This window comes from Chelmon rostratus, chromosome 3 (assembly GCF_017976325.1).
Source record: "Chelmon rostratus isolate fCheRos1 chromosome 3, fCheRos1.pri, whole genome shotgun sequence".
In the NCBI taxonomy this organism is placed as follows: domain Eukaryota; kingdom Metazoa; phylum Chordata; class Actinopteri; order Chaetodontiformes; family Chaetodontidae; genus Chelmon; species Chelmon rostratus.
The window spans coordinates 14,460,670-14,478,981 of record NC_055660.1 but is presented as its reverse complement, the minus strand read 5'-3'; the positions used below and the strand labels follow the sequence as shown (position 1 = coordinate 14,478,981).

At 43.9% G+C, this 18,312-nt stretch overlaps 1 protein-coding gene across 2 annotated transcripts; it reads left to right on the top strand.

Moving 5' to 3' along the window:
- The first annotated feature begins 2,896 nt into the window (after positions 1-2,896).
- klf3 (Kruppel-like factor 3 (basic)) lies at positions 2,897-17,502 on the top strand. 2 transcript variants are annotated; one of them, XM_041933711.1, is made up of 6 exons: positions 2,897-3,171; positions 10,976-11,036; positions 11,679-12,219; positions 12,891-13,038; positions 15,081-15,247; positions 15,342-17,502. In XM_041933711.1, exons 2-6 carry the CDS (start codon positions 10,995-10,997, stop codon positions 15,521-15,523), a joined length of 1,080 nt encoding a protein of 359 aa, XP_041789645.1. In that variant the 5' UTR covers positions 2,897-3,171; positions 10,976-10,994; the 3' UTR covers positions 15,524-17,502. The 2 variants fall into 2 exon arrangements, with proteins under 2 accessions (XP_041789645.1, XP_041789644.1); XM_041933710.1 differs by having other exon boundaries at positions 11,676-12,219.
- Positions 17,503-18,312: the final 810 nt, after the last annotated feature.

Genomic DNA, 18,312 nt, shown 5'->3' with positions numbered 1-18,312 from the left:
TAAAGAGACAAATATTCCCCTGAAGAGTTGGTGGAGACCAAAAACAGACTTAAAAGAGGGTGAATATTGGACTTTTGTTGCACTTGTGTAACTTGTGTAATGATAATAAACACTTCCTGATTCCTGATTCCTGATTAAGTTCATCAGGTGGCCAGAAACGTGACTCCAAATGAGACTCTGTCAGCTGCATGTGTATTGGCTTAAAATATATGGTCATGTCTCTGCTGCCCCAAGTGACAAAGAAAATCACTTTAAGTCATGTTTTCTTTATTCTTTTTTTTTTTTTTACACACCTGTCAACACTGGGATTTGAAAGTATGGGAAATTTTCTGGTATTTTTTCAATTGTGATTTTGTGAGAGGTTATTGGCAGGTGAGATAATTGGTAGGAGAGAGTGAATGTGAACGGATGGGAGACAGATTGCTGAACACAACAACCAAACAGATATGCCACTCCCTTTAGTGGTTCAGAAATCCAGCCCCCAAATTCATAGACACACATTGCCAAGGCAACGCGCTAACAAGTCGGCTAGCTGACCACAAAAGAAATAGGAGTGTCTGCTGCCTGAGGGAAAGTTAGCATCAAAAAGTAAGGTCACACAGGCAAAGACGTGTAATTCCAAGGGAAAGAATGTGAGGTCTGCCGTAGCAAGTAAAATATTTGTATATCAAGTTGGCAGGAAAATATCTCTGGTGTTATATACGTCTTATCTATATTGTGGTGTCGCCCGTGGGTGAGGATGAGGAAGAGGGAGAGTAGCGTGCAGAAGCAGAGAAAGAGGCAGAGGTCAGAGTGCAACTTGTTCCCCTGCTGCTGAGGAGCTATTTGCTGAATTTGACAAAAAGTGAATTAACAGCTGCACCTCTAATTCAGTGTTAATACCAAAAATGTTGTGTAATGGATCTTTGGTGTGCGGCATAAATATTGTTATTATGGTTACGTGCGGTTTAGTGGACCACGAGCACTGATTTAGATCAGTAGCTTGGGTTGAGAGGAACTGTGTTTGAGGTGTGCTGAACCATAATTTTAATGTGCACCTGTCAGCCAATCAGAAAGGGGCATCTTCTGTAGCGACGAGTGAAACATGATGCACACGAAATTATATAATCTCTGTTTTATATAATTGTCTCTCCCTGTGCTGTGATGCAGTTGTGGAAAGAGCTTGTTGTTTGTCACGCCCTTGTCCCACACACACACACACACACACACACACAGATAATCAATTTCCTACATTATTAATGTTTGTAATCATTGAATAAAGTGTGGCCTAAGTATTCAAATATGGATAATTAACATAAAAATTGTGTCTGATTGTAGTCAGACTCTTCTACTCTGCATGCCAGTTCACCTCAGTGTCAGTGCCTACCTCAAATTTCACAAGTTCACACCCTTGTGCACACCACCAAATATGTTTGACACCGTGCAAATCAAAACAAACTTGACCTTTATGCCATTATGTATGAGTCAACTGCTGTACTTTTCACTCCACTACATTTATTTTAACAGTTACTTTGCAGAATCCAATTTTACAATGAACTTATACATTCTAATAAAATCCAGTGCAACTGTTCTGCTATAAAATCTAGTTTTATGATGCTTGCACTGTTCGGTTTTTGCTGACACTGACATATAGAGGTGCTAATTACACTACATGTTTTAGCACTGAGGTCATAGTGTGTGTTGTACTGGACTGTGGCATATTCAGAGGTGTTTCTATTATTCTCTATGTGACAAAAAAAATAAAACCCCACTCAATATGATGCACTCCAGTCTAACATCATTGTTAAGCATGACCTCAGTATAAATATAATTAAATTTGTGCATTTAAAGATTAAGGGCTGGGCTGTTGTATTGGATTGGATTAGATTGTACAGGTTTTCCTAATAAAGAGGCCACTGAGTGTATGATGAGGCCATTTTACAGGCTACACCATATAAAACTTCCCAGGGGTGTACAAATGAATTAAAATCAGCTTCCTGCCATGACTCAAATGTTGCTCACCCAGCAGTGCATCAGTAAAGCCTAATGAGTACTTTTCCCACATTTGCTGGTAATATTTCTGTATTTTTTACACAAATGCAATGCTATTTTCTTTGGTATTGTTCCCCAGTCCTGTGGGCTACAATTTCAAATTCAAAATCATCTTTAATCAACGTCAACCCCCGAAAAACAGCACACACCCAATATCCTCTCTCTTCTGAGTTCACAGCAGATTCCCCTCTCTGCTGCAGCACACCTCACTCTGACTGTTACACTCACAACTGTCCCTCCTAAAACAAGGGCTGCCAGGAACTAAAATGACTCTTGCATAAAGGGACAGGCAATATGCACGTAAAGCTATGCATGTAAATATATAAACAAATGGATAGTTAAAATGCTATGAATTGCAATGTGTAAAAATTAAACCTTTTCTGCAAGTCTAAAATAATATTGTGAAATTCTTACCACAGTACACTGTGTGACTTAATAAGCAACATAAAACAGTATGATAAACTTAAGTAATTTATATACAATGTGCACAGGCTGCACAAGTAATATCTGCAATATAAAGTGTGTTAAAGCACACCGTGGTAATGCTGTTTCTGCTGAAGTTAAAGATATATGATCTATCAGGTCACTGTGCCAGACTTGACACAGGCCTGATGAAGATTTAAATTGTACTAAACACACTGTGCACTGCTCAGCTTTATTAACTGTTCTCAAGTTATTCCAAGTACTTGTCTTCTCCAAACTTGAGAAGAAAATTGCGACACACACACACACACACAAATACACGCGCGCGCGTGCGCAAACACACGCGCTGGACCACCCCGCCCCGGTCCCGCCCAGCGGCCCGACCCCATGCAGAATAGACAGACAGACAGAGGATCATGTGACAGCAGTTTCTAAACGACAAAACCGGAGAGAGACACACACAAACACACACACACACACACAGAGGGAGTTTCGTAACTTCGGGAAGTTTTGTGGAGCCATCGATCACTGGACCGTCTTGTTTTTCCTCAGCCTCATGTCAGTGACACCGCGCAGCGCCGACCGTCGCCTGCGTCACTTTTTCAGCGGAGTTGTGTGATTGAGTTTCTCACAGAAACGGGACATTTTGCCGTTCAGCGAGGCAGCAGCAGCTCTGTGAAAGCACCGACTCTCCTCCAGGAATAGACCGTCTGAGAAGTAAGTCTTCCTCTAACTGTCCGCTGGCTTTCAGGCGGTGACCCCGGCTCGCTGATCTTGTTTCCTCTCGGATGTGCTGCGGTGAAGCCCGCAATTGCTGCGTGGTCCTCTGAAGGCTGGATGCGGTGGTTGATGCGTAAAGTCAATTTTATTGTAACGTGAGAAAGAGAAGAAGTCCATAAACAAGCAGATGTGGGTCTGTTTAATTAGAAGCCGCTCGTGTCTTATTAATTAGCCTAATTGGTTAATTGCTCACAGATGGTTTTAGGAGAGTTTCCCGGAGTTCGTGCGTTAAATTAACATTTGCGCACGTTTCCTGTTGTGAAAATGAAGAAACTGAGCGTATTTTCTTGAAACTTTAATGAGCTGGACGCTGGCTGATAACTGATGTAACTCAACCCCACAGAAAGGCAGCAGAGAGACTGAGCTATTTATAGCCTTTAGAGCCTTTTATAGAACAAAGTGTTGTTTAATTAAATATAATAAAAAAGCAAGAGGTCAAATAGAGGCTTGAGAGGGAGAGAGAAGGAGGTCTCACACTGATGTGAGTGCGGCTGGTTCTCGCTCTTTATCAGTGTTAATGACATGTAATAACCTGTGACCATATACTGTGATGTGAGATTTTAATCTGTTTAAAAGAGATTAACTATGATTAGTATGAGATTAATATGGGTTTGATCAGCTCCAGATCAGTGTTAGTGAAGAGGTTGATTGTTCAGTGTCAGAAATACCAAGAAAATAGTGAAAATTGCCCCTTTAAAGTTCTGAGTTGTCTTGAGGTGTGCCAAAATCTAAAGATAATCAATAAAACAGTATGAAGCAAAATCAAGCAGCAAAATCACCACGCATGTCCTATCCTATTTTTGCTTGATGAAGCAGCTGAAACGATGCATTGATTATCAGAATTGTCGCTGATTTTCTGTTTCTCGACTCATTGAGGTATTGATTTATGATTAGATAATTATTATTATTGTCGTCATTTATTGACGAGCCACCGGTCAAGGCTGATGCTGATGCAGGATCAATGTGCGAGAGAGTGAGAGGTGACCCTCAGTGCTTCTGCGTGGTGTCAGAGCTGAGTGCAGTGTCACACACATTTGACAGGTGTGTGTGTGTGTGTGTGTGTGTGTGTGTGTGAAAGATTCAGTCACACCTGAACTTCTTTGTCCTCTGATTTCACTCCGCTCCACTTTACAGTACACATTTCTCTCGCTGTGTGTGTGTGTGTTTCTCCGTCTCTGTCTCTCCCTGTTTCCTGTGCTTTGTTTCAAGGCTGAGGCTTGCGTCACACATTCCACTTGGCATATGAAGCCCTTATCCTGTTTAGAGCCTGGAGTGAGAGAGAAAGAGGGAAGAAGAAGGGAGGAGAGAGGGATGTGGATGTGGGGGGTGGACGGGTGGAATGAGGGCGACCTCGCTCTCTTTCTCTCGGCCTCTTTGTCTTACTTTACACTCTTTCTCCTGCTCTAGAGAAAGTTTAAAAAGAAGAGGAAGAGGATGAGTTGACCTCTCTTTTTTATTTATTGCTTATTCGTTCGTCTCTCACAAGAGCTGACACACACTTGGGCGCACACGCCCCAAATACCCCACCCACCCCTGTGCCTTTTTTTTTTTCCTGAATCAACATGCTGATGTTATCTGGTGGAACAAAATGCGCAAGAGTGTGTGTACACACACACACACACACACACACACACACACACACACGCACACACACACACTGCTCAAAGGGCAGCATGCCCCAGGGAACATTAGAGCTAAACATTAAACTCCTGGATGCTGAATAGATGGTGATTCTCCATTAGAAGTTAAGGGAATAAGGACATCGCGGCCCACAGACAGCCATAAACGTAAAAAGCTGTAACTCGTTACACAACTTCACATGCGTGCCAGCACACGCAAAAGCACACACACACACACACACACACACACACATGGCCATGCAAAAGCGCGCGCATGCGGGCACACACACTTGTGCAGTGTGTCTGTTACCGCTTTTCAACCACTGGATTGGGCCACTGTGACTGTGTAGCTCTTTCTCCCCCTCCCCATGTTTGAGGTTCATTGAAGTTTTGTCATATTTTGGTCGAAACCCACTTCGTTTTCTTCCCCGTTTCTGTCTCTGCCTTGTTCTTTCCACTTCCATTTTGACATAGTTTGGTCAGAGCGGCTGTTTTCTTTGCCCTCTCTCTCCTTCTATTCCCCCCTCTCTCTTCTCATTCTTCGGGTAGGGAGGTGCAGTGTGTGTGTGTGTTGGAGGGGGGGGGGTCAGACAGGAAACCGCAGGCCCCCTGCAGCAGCAACCCCCCATTTGGCTTCACTCTCCTCCTCCTCCTCCTCCTCCTCCTCTTCTTTACACCCCCCGACCCATCACGCAGTGTGGAAATAATAACAGTCAGACTAAACTCTGAGGGCTTCCGCTTCTCTCCCTCTTTCTCCCTGGCAGCTTCTCTCTCCCTCTCCTTCCCTCTGTCCTCTCGTTGTCTGGAAATCCTCAAATCGCTGCTCTCTTTGACAAGTTCAGTTGTAGGTGCGCACACATGTGTGTCTTTGCCAGTGCTCGGGCCTCATGTCAACTCCGGTGTGTCTTTAAATGTGTGTGTCCATGCGTTTGCATGAGTGTGCGATGATGGATCCTGTTTCCTCTCCCCTGCCGACGGCCCCCTCTGGCTTCCCCCCGAGGTCTGCAGGCCTGCAGCCCCACAGTGTGCTGGAGAGGAGCTGAGAGGGGCTGTGTGCTTGTGTGTGGGTTTTGGGGGAGTGAAAGGATGGGAGGAGTGGGCTAGGCAGCTCAGATGAGGGAAGAGGAAGCCAAAATAAGAGGATAGGGGGCTTTAGCAGGGGCCTCAAAGCGAGAGGAGTCAAACTCAGAGGCGTCATTAGGGGAGTCGGGAGTAGGAAGTGAGGTAAGGGGTTGAAATTAGGGAGCAGGGAGGTGCAGTAGGGGGTAAACTCTAGTGAGTCGAGGGCAATGGAAGGAGCGTGGAGCAATCAGAAGAAGGAAAAAGTGAAACGCCGGAATATTAGCCCGCCACGTAATAGATGAGTCACGTAATTTGGGATCTTAAATTAAGAATAATCAGCGCGTCCCCCGAGGGGTCTAATAGGTAACAAGGTGTGAACTGAGCTGCAGTATGTACATGAAGCGTCCTACACCGCAAGCAATGAGGTGTGAATATTGAGTGCTGGCAGAATCGGGCGAGCTTTGATCGAAATGACAGTCAGGTGTAAGACAGCACACAAGGTGAGAAGGTAAAAGAGGCGGCAGAGAAAGGCAAAAGAGTCAGGAGCAGGGAACTGAAGGCTGTGTGTGTGTGTGTGTTTGTGCTTGTGTGTGTGTGTGCGCGCACGCATGTGTGTGTGTGTCTATTGCGGCGTGTTCTTGGACAAAGCTGTTGTCTGGAGGTTTCTGGTCTCTCTGGTGATCTCATCATCTCCAGCCTGTTGCCATTAGAGAGTGTGTGTGTGTGCGGGTGTGCAGCCCCGTTTGTGTCTGTGTGTGTCTGAGCATGTGTGCGTGTCTGTAATAATTTAGTCCTTTAGTGATTTAGTGTGTGTATTCTGTTGAGCTAGCAGAAACTCAGTGTGCGGCTGCAAGTGTGTATACGTGTGTGTGTGCGTGTGCGTGTGTGTGTGTGGTTGAGTCAGTAGCCAGGGACTCCAAGCCACAATATTTTCCCCTTCAGTCATGTTGTTTTATGTCATTCATAGAGAGGGAGAGAAAAAGAGTGCGGGGTGGTGTGTGGTTCAGATAAATACAGTAGTAAAGACGCAAGTGATTGCTGAGGAGCGAGTGAGGAAGAGGAGGTGCCGAAGAAGACCTGGAGTCCAAAGGTGGAGCGAGAGAGGGGTGTAGGAAGTGTTTGCTGAGTGGGTTGAGGTTGAGTACACAGTAGCTCCACTGACATAGAGGGACAATATTTGCCGACCACTCTTGACAAGCACAAACACACGCCCACAGGCGGAGTGCACAGGGAGAAAATACTCCTCAACAAACCAGGTGGGGCTGCTTATGCACCGTGAAGGCGCAGTGCACGCCGCCTCCTCCACCTCACAGTGTGTGTGTCCTCTGATTTTTACATCTGAGGGACCTGCAGGACATGGTGATGCTTAAACTGAATGTTATAGTGTTTTACAGTATGTTTGACCGGAAATTTGCCTGAAAGAATTAATGAATTATCAGATCAGTCAGTGTGGATCAACTCTGTCTAAATCTGAACTAAATCTGATTCACGCACACACCAGCAGGCTCCAGCTGCAGCTTGTCTCCTCTCTCCTGAGGCTCGATGGTTGGTGGAGGTGCCTGAGAAAGATGCTACGCCGCTGAATTAAATTTCTTTCCTGCGATTGTCTGAACTTTCTGCGGCTCATTGTATTTATTTTTTTATGACACAGCCGGGGGCACCAGGGAAAGTTTGTCTTTTTCACAAGGTCGGGCGTCCCACTCACCATCCTGCTGTCACATGTTGCCTGATAACTCTCCCACTGTGGTAAACCCAAACCACGAGGCAGATTCACACAAACACAAAAATTCATTTATGCGCTGCTGCAGCTATGTGACCGAGAGCATCACCTTCACCCAGATCGCCCCGCGTTTAAAGCAGTGACGAGCAGGAGCCCGCTAAACTTTAAGTGCTAGTGTCTCAGCCGACATAAATCACCTTGACGCTCATGCTGTGAGAGGAGTGGCATGTTCCCCCAACTGCGTGTCTTCTTTCGAGGATTTCTGAGTGCTGCGGGGGTTTGTAACACTTTTTGCGAGAGTTGAACTCAGATGTTCTGAGAGCGATTATGACATTCTTCCATGCGTGCGCTTGCTCACAGGAGCACACGTAACCGAGCCCAGCCCTGCAGTGAGGAGATCGTTTGCATTCAGTGTCCCTCTACAGTTTAACAGAAGCCCTGAGTCACTCGTATCATGTGTTTGATCGATGTTTTGTCAAAAAGCTCCTCCATATTTAGCATTTACTTTATGAACAGTATGCAAATATCTTATAAATGGTTTAATAACACGTTATAATGTGGATCAAAAATACCAATTAGGACATTTTAAATGCTTATTAATGTACGGTATACTACAGAAATTATAACATCTCCTGTGAAGGTTTTAAGATTTTTATTTTGAATTATTACAACTGTTTTTAACTTTGTCATTCAATATCTGTGTATACACCAGCTTTCAGTTGTTGTTAAATAATTAACAGTCAAATCTGTTTAAAAGTGCGTTACAATGTTTTATAAACCAGTTACTGAATATACAAAAATCTCATTAATGTACTTCTTATAAATGCTAAATAAGGGGACTTAGTAGAGTGTTTCCTGGTATTTTGGGGTTTTTGGCTGTGGGTCAGATAAGACAAGAATTTAAAGACGCCACCTTGGATATGGGATATTGTGAGTGGACAGACAATCAGAAAAATAAATCATCATCAATCGATAATCCCCGTTAGCAGCAGCAGCCGCACGTGTTGGACTGGACCCGCGAGTTGAAAGCTGTGACTGTCGCTGGGTTGCGTTGCCTCGGCCTGTTTTCTGGTGCTTTCCGTCAATGGCACAGTGTCTCTTTGTTTGCAGATGTGATTGATTGTGAGTCAGAGACAGTCTCTTGCATAAGCAGCGCTCTCAGTACGAGCCCTTGCCGCGTCGCTGTTTCAGTAACGGAGGTAAAATATTATGATGTGAGGATAGACGTGAGCCGTGGGGACTTCCACAGCGGGGAATGATTTGTCGAGCCTGAGCGTTCTTTTGGACATTTTGAATTTGGTGTATCTGTGGGAAAATACCTGCGCGCTGTGCTTACGCTGTCCACTGAGACGAGGAGAAGTCCCCTCTTTTGTCCTGCTCCTGATTCGTGATCTATCTGCTCATGCTTCAGACAGGCCCTGCTCTTATTATCACCTCTGTGTGTGTCATTCACGACCACAATAGAACAACTGCTTGACCTCTAGTTGAACTACAACACAATACAAACCCGGATTAGAAAACACACCCTGAAAGACGTATAGCACGCACACGCACACAAACACACACACACCAGTCACACCTGATTGCAGTCTCTTTGTTTCTTTGGAGCCGGGCAAGGGCGAGGCTTCAGTCGTCATGTTCGCACCCTTCCTGACCCAGCAAGCCAGCATCCTGCTCTCCTATTGGTCTGCTCCCCATCTGGACTCTGCGTACGTGTGCGCGTGCGTGCATGTGTGTTTGTGTGTGTACCAGGGTGTGACGGCCTGTGTTCTTGCCCATTTGTTAATAATTAAAGGCTAACTTGTCTCCAGATAGTGGACTTTAATCAGGTCACACACACACACAGACTCCCTCAGGGTACATTCTTTGACAGTTCATGTTGCCTTAATGCTCCACTGAACACTCACGCACACACACACATTACCGCGCTCATAAACACACTCATTTAGGCACAAACATCGAGTCATCGCAGCTGCACCTGGCCATTCAAAGCCAAGGTAACTGGAACCACCTTTGAAACCTCACACGCTTTTGATCCAAACACTCGACAGGCCGCAGTAGACGCGCGCGCGTGTGTGTGTGTGTGTGTGTGTGTGTGTGTGTGTGTGTGTGTGTGTGAGACAAGGTTTTTTGCCACATCACACCTGTAACTGTCTGAAACGGCCGCAAAGTTGTCTGGACGTCGTCTGTTTTTCAGACGAACGTTAATTGTTGATTGAGAAAGAGGAGCTTCTGGCGGAGGTGGCTGAAGGAGGGAGGAGGAGAAGATGCGTAAAATGTGACAGAAAAATTATGTTTTCCTATTGTCTGATGTGATTTACTGATAGACACACATACTTCAGACACTGTTCAGGCACCTATACTTAACTACAGACCCGTCTCAGTCTAGCCTTTCTCTCTGTGATTTACTTTTCATCACTTGTCAAACGTGTGTGTGTGTGTGTGTGTGTGTTTGTGTGTGTGTGTGCATACACATGATTCACTTTTAAAGTTGTCCAGCAGTTTTGGTGTTTCTCTCTCTTCTGCCTTAAAAATAAGATCATTTTTAGAAGTTCTTTTTAGTATTTTAACAGTAAAAGATGGAAACAAGACAAATGTCAGTGAAATGTAACTAAGTACATGTACTCAAATACTGCACTTACATACAATTTTGAGGAACTTATACTTTATTTGAGTATTACTTACTTACTACCCTATGTTTACTCTTCAAATTAATTTTTTACATGACAAACATTGTGATTAATTAATTGGTTCCCAACCTGCTTGGCTTTTGACCCCTGACAAGAGATCGGTGTCCAGTTGAGGCCTGTTGTCACGCTTCAAGTGTCTAAGAGCTGTTAACAGTTTCGCCAAAGAGAGATTTCCACTCTCACATGGTTTCATTTAAACATCTGTTTTGAGGCCGGAAGACTTAAAACAGTCCAATATTTCACTAAGAGGTTAGAGGAAGGTCTGAAAAATAAGACCAAATGTATGCAGCAGATTGATGTTTTGTCTTTCTTCTGACCCCATTAATCATCTCACGACCCCTTGGATGTATCTTGTGACCCTTTGGAGGGGCCTGAGCCCCAGGTTGTGAAACACTGAACTGTCAGTCATGGGGGCTGATATTCTGCAGAAGGAGTACTTTTTAATTTAAATGCCTAAAATACATTTAGGTGATAAAACTGTCTGTTGAAACTGAGTTCTTCTTCCACCACTGGATCTAGATTATGACTGCTTTCGTGTTTTTTTTTTTTTACCCTAAAAGCAAATGAAATGACTCTGAAAAGTGTGAGCTGAGTGTTTTGTGTTACCCATGTGTCCTGATGGCTGTTTATGTGTGTGTTTCATTTTGCAGGAGCCTGGCCTGTGCAGCCATGCTGATGTATGATTACCCTCTGAAGACAGACATGGAGACGGTGAGACACATGTGTGTTTGTGTAAAATGCAGCTTTGGGTGTTCGTGTGTTTGTGTGCTCCCATCGTGCCCGGACACGTTTTTTCGATGCCATACAGCAGGCATGTCCAAACTATTCCACGAAGGGCCGTGTGGCTACGGGTTTTCATTCCAACCGAGGAGGAGCACACCAGGCTGGACCCATTTAATCACCTGATCTCGGTCTTCAGCAGGTTAATTTGGTGACCTCTTGACTGGTTGCAACAAAATCTGCAGCCACTTGGCCCAATTATGGAATATTATGCACATGCCTGCCATACAGTAACTCCGACACACACGCCTACACACATGCCCGGTACGTGTCTAGACAGACTGGTTCCCACATTCCTGCTCTTCCTGGACAAACAGGCTGCTGTACAGTGGATTGCATTTGCATACAATGGGGAGCAACACTGCCAGGCAGCAGGCTAATGAACACACACACACTGTACTCTGAGACATAACAGTTATCCGCTCCCGAGCAGAGCCGAGTGAACATTTTTTGGCCGGCTGTAGTTGTTTGTGTGGCTGAGACGTGTTTTTTGTCAATGCGGAGCGGAAATGTTTAACACTCTGCTCTTTTGTCCCCCTTCACTGCTTCCCTCTCCCGCATCCTCTCCAGCAGTCATTCTACTCTTCGTTCGTGAAAACCCCGGAGCCATACGGAGTGATCTTCTCCCACTCCGCCCACCTCTACCACCCCACGCACATGCATGCCTTCACCCACACCCCCAGCAACCCCACACAAACCCAGCTGGAGCCCGTGGACCTGTCAGTCAGCAAGCGCTCCTCCTCCACCTCTTCTTCCTCCTCCCCTCCCTGCTCCTCCGCCCCGTCCCCGGCCTCCTTGCGCAGCTCCCCGCCATCCCCCTACAGCTCAGCGAGCCGCGCCTCCCCCCGCTGCTCCCCCCCACACTCCCAGCTGCGCTCCTCGCCCTCCCACGCTCTTCCGCCGCCCACTCCCTCACTTCCTTACCCCGCCATGGTGGCTCCTCTGATCGGCTCGGGCTCCGGAGTCATCCAGGGTTCGGGGGTCATGGTGTCTCCGGTCATGGTGCCTCTGTCTGTCCTCTACCCGTCGCCTCTCCGCCTGCATCAGCCAATCATGGTGAGCCCACCTGTCGGCAGTGAGGACGACCTTCATCGAAGCAGGGAGCACAAGACAGGTGAAGCCTCATTTATCGTTTTCTTCACTTTAACTTCTGTTCAATTTAAATTTGCATGGAAATACGCATTAATTTAAAACAAACCAAAGTGAAACAGTGACAATGAAAGAACACAAATTCTTATTCATCATTTTTCCCAGATTTTACAAGCAAAAAAGTTTCTTCTTAAATGAATATATCTTTAACTGAAAACGAGGAAGTGCTTGTCATTTTTTTTGTGTTCTTAGAATAGCAGTTTCTCGTTGTGTTGTTCTGTTTTCTGTGGTCACTGACATTCAGAGGTCACCAGCTTTGATACACACAATGACAAAAAGCATGCAGAAATGACAGATACATTTTAATCATAGTGTCTGTTTGCACACCCATCCCTAGAAGGACTTATGTAGAAGCATAACAACAAAAAAAAACATGGGTATTTTTGGTTAAAATAAACATTTGCAGTAAAAATGTAGAATACAAAGTGAGCCAAAAACAAATAAGAAAAAATCTGTGACTGTGAGCCTGTAGTCAAGCTAGCAGCTCTATCAGGTTGCACAGTGGTGCTTTGAGCTAGATGCTAATGTCAGCATGCTAACGTGCTGATGCAAAGCAGATATCAACTGCATGTCACTGGGAATAAGACCAAGCTGCAGCACTGACCAGCTCACATTTGCTATTTCATATCTACCCAGTTCACAATACGAAGCCCCTGGAGCTGCGAGGCGACGCCCACGACCTGCACAAGCCAATCAAAACAGAGCCTCGTCCGGAGCTCGGTCAAGACCTCCATAGCAACCATGAGATGAAACCATCAGTCATCAGGATACCACAGGAATACGGGTAAGCGACACACTGACACACTCATACAAATTTTGAAAGAAGCACCAAATGTTTCACAAGTTTCACCGTCTGCTGCGGCGCTTCCCCTTTAACTTAATATGGAAGTGGCGGCCAGAGGCTTACGTTCGACCGGCTCATATCTGTTCCTGTTGTGATCCTTTCAAGATTCAGGTGCAGTCCCAGTCCTTTGTCCTTTATATCTCCCCAGTATCATTTGAAGTTTCTCGATACCATGATATGATTTACTGATACCAAACAATCCCTTTTTTACGATACCTTCTTGCAGCAGTCACAGCTGTGTGAAGCACAGTTGAAGTGAAGTAGACCTGATTCATACAGGAAGAATAAAAAGTGCTTTCAATACTCAGCAAGATTTACTCAGACAGCAAAAAGACGTGTAAAGTAAAAGACTGACTGTTGTTTTTTGTGCCCAAAATGTCCCTTCTTGTGCTCAAATATAGTGCCAAAGATTGCCTGTTAACTCTCAACAGTCTCTCTATTGAATGCAAAAATGTCCAAAATTCCTTAAAAGTTTGGTGGAGAGGTTGAGTTTGAGCTCTGTTGTGCCTCTTTTTGTTGATTCAGTGGGAATGTGGGTGAGTAGAAGTTAACTGAGGGCAGCTAAAACACACTCCGACCTGAGTTCCTAGTTTACAGAGATAACACAGGACCAGTAACACAACACCCATCCCGAACGACGTGCGAACACACCGACTGGACTGCGAGGGGTGTGTCGGATTCCTTCATTCCGCCGTGACGTCTTATATTCCGTCTTTCCAGTCTGGCCCACCTCCTTCCCTCATCTTCTTATCACCTTCCAGTCCATCACACAGGTTCATATCAGCCATCTTGAGCTCGCCACCTCCTCCTCCCTTCTCATCACTCTTTTATTTCCTCGCTGAGCACTTCCTTTAATTTTTTTTTGCACTCAATGTCTAGCAACTTCTGTCCTCCTCCTCCTCATCTCCCATCGTCATCTGCTTTGTACACCAGCTGTTCTCCTACAACGGCTTTTCCTCAAAGGCATAATTGCCGGTTGATCATACAGGTAATGGTCCGGGAATGTTGACAGTTAGTTATTGCTCCCCATCTTTTACTAAAGTTGTCTGGGTAGTTGCCATCACTAGCCATCGTTGCCCTTGCCAACCGTAAAAAAATTGGACCCTGAAGGAAAAAAACGCGGGTGTGTCTTCATCCGTCATCACCTCTCCTCCCAGCCCTCACATAAACACTGTAAATATACAATACATATACCTTAAATGGGTCACGTTTGCTCAGTGTGTACGATAATGATGGGGTGTGAAGTGACGTGTGTGTTTCGCGGGGGATTTTCTGCACATTCCTTCACACAGGGCTGATCTGTGAGGGATTCATATTTCAACACTCGACACCTGCTCTCAACTGCCACTTCCACGCCTGCGCGCGCACACACACAGACACACACACACACACACACACTTTAATGATAGTGCAGAAAGACAACTCCTTCTTGTTTTTGTCGGCGTCTGGAAAACACTTGAAGATGCTTTTCTACTTCATACTTTACTCACACTGTTTTCTATTCTGTTATCATTTGATGGACTTCAATCATACGTTTGCACACCACACACACACACAGGGCACAGAGTGTTAGAAACCTAATCAGCTTTGGCATGTTGAACTCAGATATGAGACTGAAAAGAGCTGCTTCTACTTCTCCACAGTTTTCAGACTGTGCTCTTATTTTCAGCTGCACGTCAGCATTGCACAGAAGATTTGCATCAATTCCACTGAATGAATTGGTTGAATGATTGTGAAAACAACAAACCTGAGAGAGACGACAGGACAAAGCAAAAGCTGAGGAAAGCGGGAGGTGTTTGTCAACTTCCTGACTGGTAGAAGTTGTTGTTGCATTGGGAACGTAGCTGCAACCAAATTAAACTTACATCTAGATTTCAACATCATGGAGGTGACTGTTACGCAACGCCAGCGCCCCCTCCTGGTCAACCAGATAAAGCAGCAGGAATGAACTCAGCATAATCTGTTCTCTGTGTCTCTCGTAGGGGTAACAACCCATCAGTAATAGTTCATTCGGGCACGCAGCATCCTCTCCCTGCTGAATCTCCGGACACACTGAAAAAGCGGCGAATCCATCGCTGCGACTTCTCCGGCTGCAACAAAGTGTACACCAAGAGCTCCCACCTCAAAGCACACCGCAGGACACACACCGGTGAGAGTCTTGATTCGCACACAAGCTGTACTTGACCAGTAAATTGTATAAATAGATCATTGATCATCTTCCTGTTTCTTCTCTGCGTGTGCAGGTGAGAAACCCTACAAGTGCATGTGGGAAGGCTGCACGTGGAAGTTCGCCCGCTCAGACGAGCTGACGAGACACTTCCGCAAGCACACAGGAGTCAAGCCGTTCCAGTGCCCCGACTGTGAACGCAGCTTCTCCCGCTCTGACCACCTGGCTTTGCACAAGAAACGCCACCTACTGGTGTGAAACCCTCCACCGAGCAACTTGAAAGAAACTGGGTGCTGGTTTCAGCGTTGGACTGTACCACTTTGACTTGAGGGGTCGGGGATTTTAATGAGCTGGCCTTACACATTGGACTCTGACAGGGAGTGGGGGAAATGTTCCTCAGGGTGCAAGTTTAAACCCTTTCACCTCATTGGCCTGAATATGCGCTGGTGTCAGCCTGCTAATCATGCAACCATCACACCATCTGTCAGTTTTTGCAGATTTATCATCAGCTCATTGTGACATTATAATAGATATATGGTTGTTGTACCACACCTCTGATTAGCTTTGGGAAGTCCAGACACTTTTTTAAAGAGAGGCTGCAGCATCTCAGCTGGCCTGAGAGCAGCGCCATCTTGTGGCTTCAGAACCAAACTGCATTGACACCTGCTCAGTTTAAGCCACAGACTCTTCACACAGCATGCTCAAGCTTCCTCTTTTGCTCATTACTCTGCATGCATTCAAATAAAGGTTGTGGACTTAAACACACACACATGCATTATTTGCTAGCTAGGCCAACATAATGTGAAACTTTCCAGAATGTATCATATCACACCTACTGTGCATCCTGTCATACATACTTCAGCTTGCTTTAATCAGCGCAGCTACCTGTGACGTTACGCTAATGCTAGCTGCTTCATAGACCGCCACATTAAAACACCACACACCTCATCTGCCTCTACAAGCTTACATCATGAAGTGACTTTACAAACATTAACAGGTCGCCAATGCTCGCTTTTCTCTTGTACATACATGCACACAGCACACACAGCAGGAACATGCACTTAATAAAAGCAGCTCAGCCTCAGTCTGGTGTGCTTTTGGTATTTGGGTTGAAAAAAGGGGGAATTTGGGTCTTGTTCATTGTCAGAGTGAAGTGTTTTTTTTTAATGTTTTCATTCAGAAATGTGAAAGTTGCTGCACAGGGGCATTATTGTGTTAGCGAGGAAAAGACACCACTCGGTTGGTTTAAGGGTAGAAGCAATGAAATGTCTTATATGGAGTTTATGTATCTATATGAACTGTTGTTTGGTTTGTGATGTGACACCGTGGTAGCCTTTTTTATTGTATGACACTTTTACATGGGAAAAATACAAAGTGCAAAGCAGGGAAATTTGCTCTTTACTTGTTGTTTTTCAGGAGCAGATGAGCTTTATTCCAGCCTTTATACAGTTTGTATAATCTGAAAGACAATGCCATTTAATTCAACAGTTTTCTGAAACAAAAGTCACAAGATAGAAAGTATTCTTCTACTATACTATCAGTTTTTTAAATGCCATCACAATTTTAGAGCACAATTTTCTATTTTTACAGCTTCTGGAGAACAAAATTGTTTTATCGCGTGTTTGTACATGTCTCCAATGTGCACTTTATATATAAATATATAAAACTTTCCCAGAGCCAATCATTATTAATCACATAATTTTTTTCCGTTCATAAATCTGCTGGTCAGTTTGATCTGAAACATTTAACAGGTGCCTTGGTTTGTCATTTGTTACCAAACAAATGTGTGACTGTTTCTTTTATCCACATGTACACACACACACACACACACACACACACACACACACACACACACACACACACATCGAATGTAGCGGCTAAACTGATCTGCATTTGCCCCAGGATATTCTTTGCTTTTAAATGTTATTGTATCTCTGCAAATGTAAGTTGTAATATATATATATATATATATTTTATAATTGAATATTAGACTGAAAGGGCAATTAAAGGTTTTTTTTATCAAGCATGATTTTGATACTCATAATAATGGATATTACGCATTTCTATAATGTTGTGTCTATAATAAACCCTATCTCTTTTAATCTAAACGTTGGCAATTCAAAGGGAACATGTTAAACTGTGAACATATAACTGTACAGATCTATCTGCAATTTTGCATTTATTTTAAAACAGAATATTCATACCACTTAATAAACTTATTGATAATATTTGCAGAATGGAGTGCTGTGTCTTAAATTGTGTTTGTGCTGAGTCAGTTAATGAGAATATTTGTAGATTGGCTGATTGACAGAAGGTTAATTCACAACTTTTTTTATCATTCAAGTGGTTTGTGCAAATGTTCAGCATCAAAAACGCTGAACATTTGCTGAAAGTAATTTCTCAAATGGTGATAATTTCCATTTTTTTCAGTTTTATATTTTTATAATTTGTATATCTTTGGGTTTAAACTGTATCTTTGACTTCAGCTTCAATTTCAGTTAATTTAAGTCACCCTTTAGTTGACTGTTGGTCCCAGATGTATTATAAGAGTTAATAAAAGCAAATCATATAATTTAATATTATAAAGGTAATTGATGTACACTTTTTGCACTCTCAACATGTTTTTAAACACACACACACACACACACACACAGGCACTATCATGACCTTCATAAATCAGAATAATTAATTCAACAGCACAAACAGAATAGAGGTTTCTAGTTGCAGCCTTTTTTAAAACATTAATTGATTACTCAGAAAATATTGTGACATTTCATAATAAGAATAACAATCAGAATCAGAAATGGGTTTATTGGCAAATAAAACCATTTGCATAACACTTAAGATACACAAAGGTAAGAAAGCAATTAGCCTATTGTAAAAGTCAATAGTCATAAATCTAAAATAGAGATTCACTATTAAAATATATAAAACAAATGCATTCTAAAATAAGAAGCTATGCAGTGTAAAATGAAGATAGAAGAAAGCTTAAAATATCGAAGAACATATAAAAAGAAAATGTCGTAGATTGAGCCTTCTCCGGCTGT

What these genes read in the sequence shown, in the direction of transcription:
- klf3 (XM_041933710.1), top strand. Translation starts at nt 10,995, where the DNA reads ATGCTGATGTATGATTACCCTCTGAAGACAGACATGGAGACG. An exon ending in TGAAGACAGACATGGAGACG is followed by an intron (nt 11,037 to 11,675) that starts GTGAGACACATG and finishes CATCCTCTCCAG; the next exon opens with CAGTCATTCTACTCTTCGTT. An exon ending in AGGATACCACAGGAATACGG is followed by an intron (nt 13,039 to 15,080) that starts GTAAGCGACACA and finishes TGTCTCTCGTAG; the next exon opens with GGGTAACAACCCATCAGTAA.